A 4736-nucleotide genomic window follows, 5' to 3' on the forward strand; every position below is an offset into this window, starting at 1 on the left:
TCACAAAGCTGTGTGTGTTCTGAACGGGACTGCAGCCATCAGTGAAATGTGTGTGACACGGAGGGCGCTGTGGTCTCACTTTCACAAATCTGGCTGAGTGAGCTTGTTGTTGAACTGAGTTCACACAGGTGTGAAGTGTGGTGGCTGAGCGGCTAATGTAGGCTGGCTGCTCAGGCCGGCAGAACCCGTCTGCCCCAAACTTCACGCAAGGCTCCTAACCGGGAGCAGCAGTTCCAGCGACACGCTCTGCACCCTGGCCTGCCCGGCAGGTGCTCGGCTTTATTAATCATGGCTGTTCCATCTGCTTTTCCAAGTTCCCATTTCCTAACATGCATATGTTGTGGTCAGTCACATTGACTCTAACCGCGTCCCCTCTCGCATATGAGCACCGGGTGACTGTGTTGGCCCTGAACCTAGGATTCATCGCTAAACCACCTGGTGTCCAATGATTACATTCCCTTTCTTGGGTAACATTTTAAAATGAAATCATTGTGGGCTGAGCAAGGTGGCTCACGTCTGTAATCCCAGCAGCACTTTGGGAGGCCGAGGTGGGTGGATCACTTGAGATCAGGAGTTCAAGACCAGCCTGACCAACATGGTGAAACCCAGTCTCTACTAAAAATATAAAATTAGTCCGGCACGGTGGTGGGCGCCTGCAATACCAGCTACTAGGGAGGCTGAGGCAGGATAATTGCTTGAACCCGGGAGGCAGAGGTTCCCCTGAACCCAGATAGCACCACTGCACTCCAGCTGGGCGACAGAGCAAGATTCCGTTTTTAAAAAGAAAATATGAAACTTCTGTGGAGGTGACTGTAAATTTGTAAGCAGCTGTGAGAGACAAAGTGGGGGGTCTCCTGCGCCTTGCCCAGTCTCCTCCAAGGGGTATAGGTTGCAGGTCGGGCGTGGGGACCGTCCCCCCAGCGCGCAGTTCCCTCTCCTCTTCATCGCTGCTGTCACCGAGCCTTCAACAGCGCGGGCACCCGCCTGCTTCTGCGGGGTGCTCGGGACTGAGGGGCGGGGGGCGGCGCTGGCGTTTGGGATGCGCAGGAACAGGCGGCCCCGGAACGCGGGCGGGCGGGAAGGGCAGCGGGCTCCGTGCAGGGCCTCGGCCGCCGCACCCCGGGCTCCCCCGGGCTCCCCCGGGCTCCCCCGGGCTCCCCCGGGCTCCCCCGGGCTCCCCCGGGCTCCCCCGGGCTCCCCCGGGCTCCCCCGGGCTCCGGGCTGTTTCGCCTGGAGCACCCCCTGGAGTAGGCCGAGGGCCCGGGTGAGGAGCCTGACCCGGCCCCCGGCCTTGACCTCGGCGCAGCGCCTTCCCCTTGGGGCAGGCGGCCCCGGGCCTCGCCCCGCCCAGCGGCCTCCCGCTTCCCGGTGTGAGTCACCCTCCGCCCGGGCCTCTCCCGGCGACGCCGCGCCCTCAGCCCGACCTCGCTCAGCTCCGGGGCGGCCCAGGCCGCTCGGCTCCCACCGGCGGGGGGCGTTCGCGGGGTCGGGGGCGGCAGGGCGACCCCGTGACCGCGGGGGCGTGGCGGGGCCCCCCAGGGGCCGGAGGCGGAGGCGGAGGCGCCGCGCGCACTCACCCGCAGCGCGGCCTCGGCGTCCCCGGCCAGCAGGTGCACGCAGCCCGCGTTGAAGCACAGCCTGGCGGGCGGCGCCGGGACGCCCGAGAAGAGGCGCAGGGCGCGGGCCCAGTCCCCGCGCTCCACGGCCTGCGCGCCCAGGTGCCACGCGCGCACCAGGTCCCCCAGCGAGGCCATGGCGGCGCCCGCGGCGGAAGGCGGCGCTCGAGGAGGGGCCGGGATCCCGCGGAGAGGCCCGGCCGGGTCCAGGCGGCGGCGCGGGGCTGCGGGGCCTCGGCGGCGGGCAGAGGAGCGGGCGCGGCGCGCCAGGTGCGACCCCGCCGCCCCACGGCGCCCCCTGGCGGCCGGCGCGCGCCCCTTCCCGGTACGGCCACTCCCCCGCCCCGGGACCTCCTGACCACGCCTCCACCAGGCGCGGCCACGCCCCCATCAGCCCTCAGGTCCCGCCCCACCCAGCCCGAGACCTCCTGGCCACGCCCCCAACCCGCCGAGGCCACGCCCGCTCCCTCTCCTCTGGTCACGCCCTCCACCCCTTCGGCCCCGCCCCGGCCGGACTTCCGCCGGGAGCTTGGTGCACTCGGCTTCTCCTCCCCGCCCGCGTTGGCCTCGGTGCGCCGGAGAAAGTGCTCCCGGCCGGCCGCTGCGGTCGGGCCAAGGTTCCGCGCCGGGCGTGGACGGTGTGGGGCGGCCCCGGCCCCGGCCCCGGCCCCGCAGGTGAGCGACTCCGGGCCGCGCGGGCCAGGTGGGCGGCCGGGCCGCCGAGGGCAGAGCGGGGCCGCGCCGGGTGCGCGTCCCGAGGTGGGGGCCGCGGCGGGAGGGAGCCGGGGCGGGGAAACTGAGGCCCGGGCGGGCCGGGAAGGCGCGTCCTCCCTCAGGGCCCCGCTCCGGAGGCGCCGGCCTGTGCCGCGGGCCCCGGAGGGCGCGCCCCGGGGCGCCCCGTGTGAGCCGTCAGCCTGAACTCGGGACGCGGCCAGGCCGCGGGGCCCGGGGGGTCGCTCCGGCGGAGGCGCCGGGATTCGCGCCATCGCCGGTCGCAGCGCACGGGCTTCGCGCGTCGCGGGGGCGCTCGCGGGCGGAGGCGGGCCCGGTTCCCGCGCGGCCCGGGGCGCCGGAGGGCTGCGGCTGCGTTCCCACGGCCCCGGCGCGTCACGCCGGCCCTCGGGGCCGCGGCTTCCAGGGGCTCCGCGGTGCTCGGATAGACGATGCTTTTCTCGCCTGCCCCGCTGTGGCTCTAAGTCCTTCTTGAACGCGGCGATTGTCAGAATCTGGGGGTCTCGGTGCCCCCTCTTGCTGGGGAGGCTCATTCCCAGAGAGTCGTGGCCCGTGTCCGTCGGGAAAGGAGACGTTTCCCTGGGTTTTTTTTTTTTTTTAGAACACCAAATACTGGCTCAGCACGGTGGCTGACACCTGTCGTCCCAGCGCGTTGGGAGGCTCAGGTGGGCGGATCACGAGGTCAGGAGGCGGAGACCAGCCTGGCCAACATGCTGAAACCCCGTCTCTACTAAAAATGCAGAAATTAGCCGGACCTGGTGGCGGGCGCCTGTAATCCCAGATACTCGGGAGGCGGAGGCAGGAGAATCGTTTGAATCCAGGACGCAGAGGCTGTAGTGAGCCGAGATCACGCCACTGTACTCCAGCCTGGGCGAGACACTGAAACTCCATCTCAAAAAAAAAAACAAAAACAAAACCCAAAAACTGAATTGGAGTGGCACGACAGGGTGGCAAACATGAGACCTCAGTGAAGTCATTAATTTATAGAGCTGCTGTCATCTGTTGAATCATCTCTAGTTTCTAGAAACACCATAATTTTAGTTCTCTCAGAAGTGACACATAGGATTATAACCAATTTGTATGCCAGGATGAAAAAACCTGTTCCATTAGGGAGACAACTAAAAACATGAAGAAACTAAGATCCAGGTTCTTCTTTCTTTTTGTTTATGAAGAGACCAGGTCTTGCTCTGTCCCCGACTCTGGAGTGCAGAGGCATGATTCCCACTCGTCACAGCCTTGAACTCTTGGGCTCAAGGGATCCTCTTGTCTCTGCCTCCCGAGTACCTGGGAATACAGGTGTTCACCAGGACCGGCTAATTTTCAAAAATTTTTGGTAGAAACTAGGTCTTGCCACCTTGCCCAGCCTAGTCCTGAGCCCAAGCGATCCTCTCACCTGGACCTCCCAAAGTGCTGGGATTACAGGTGTGAACCCCTGTACCCAGCCAGGCTCTTCTTTAGAGACTCGTAGCCAGAAGATTGTTTAGGATTTAGTCCAAATTGTAGGAAAATAAAAAATACAATGGTCAGGGCTAGAATCCAGTAACAGGTATGCTGTATTTTTTCTCTGAAACATAATTTCTCTCTGTCTACTTCCCCATTTCTACCAAAGATAAATCTTGGTAAGACCAATTTACTTGTAAAATATATTTTATGACTACATTTGGCCTGATGATTTGCATGAAGTACAACTAGTGATTGGCCATATAGTCTCCTTTTTAAATTGGCTGGAACTTTGTCATAAGGAATTCCAGATTAGACTATTTTTTCCCCATGTCACACAGGTAACGTGCTGATGTCACAGAAGGTTTGAGGGCAACGTATCTTACACGTGAGCCAATCATCGTGCTTATGAACTACAAAAGCATCAGATTAGACCTTTAAAAGCCATTTGAGGGCTGGACATGGTGGCTCATGCTGTAATCCCAGCACTTTGGGAGGCCAAGGCAGGAGGATTTATTGATCCCAGGAGTTTGAGACCAACCTGGACAACATAGTGAGACCCCTGTCTCCACAAAAAATTTAAAAATTACCTGGGCATAATGGTGCACACCTGTAGTCCCAGCTATCAGGAGGCTGAGGTGGGAGGATCACTTGAGCCCTGGAGATTGAGGCTGCACTTCAGCCTGGGTGACAGAGTGAGACCCTGTCTCTAAAGCAAACAAACACTTCCCACGTCTAGGAGGCCAAGCCAAGGGCTGCCCATCACACAGTATTTATAATACCTCTATGAATTGGGGGTGAATGTCACTCCTCCAGGTCCCAAACTATCCTGGATCTGTCAGAAAGTGACATTCTTTTTTTTTTTTTTTTGAGTCTTGCTCTTTTGCCAGGCTGGAGTGCAATGCTACGATCTCAGCTCACTGCAATCTCCACCTCCTGGGTTCAAGC

General features: G+C 61.8%; 2 protein-coding genes and 1 pseudogene across 4 annotated transcripts in view; all 3 read right to left on the minus strand.

The window, feature by feature from the left end:
- Positions 1–1917, minus strand: part of NOXA1 (NADPH oxidase activator 1) — a 12386-nt gene extending 10469 nt beyond the window's left edge. For 2 of the 3 annotated variants that reach the window (XM_037730291.1, XM_037730290.1), the window contains exon 1: positions 1578–1879. In XM_037730291.1, coding sequence (XP_037586219.1) covers positions 1578–1754 — 177 coding nt within the window. In that variant the 5' untranslated portion in view covers positions 1755–1879. Of the gene's footprint in view, positions 1–1577 lie in introns of all 3 variants that reach the window. The other variant, XM_017505476.2, reaches the window with a different exon arrangement.
- C8G (complement C8 gamma chain) overlaps positions 1–4736 on the minus strand; it is a 618926-nt gene that overhangs the window by 154032 nt on the left and 460158 nt on the right. The window lies entirely within an intron of this gene.
- LOC119467849 lies at positions 4120–4213 on the minus strand (annotated as a pseudogene).

The sequence above is a fragment of the Cebus imitator genome, unplaced genomic scaffold (assembly GCF_001604975.1).
Source record: "Cebus imitator isolate Cc_AM_T3 unplaced genomic scaffold, Cebus_imitator-1.0 Scaffold339, whole genome shotgun sequence".
NCBI lineage: Eukaryota > Metazoa > Chordata > Mammalia > Primates > Cebidae > Cebus > Cebus imitator.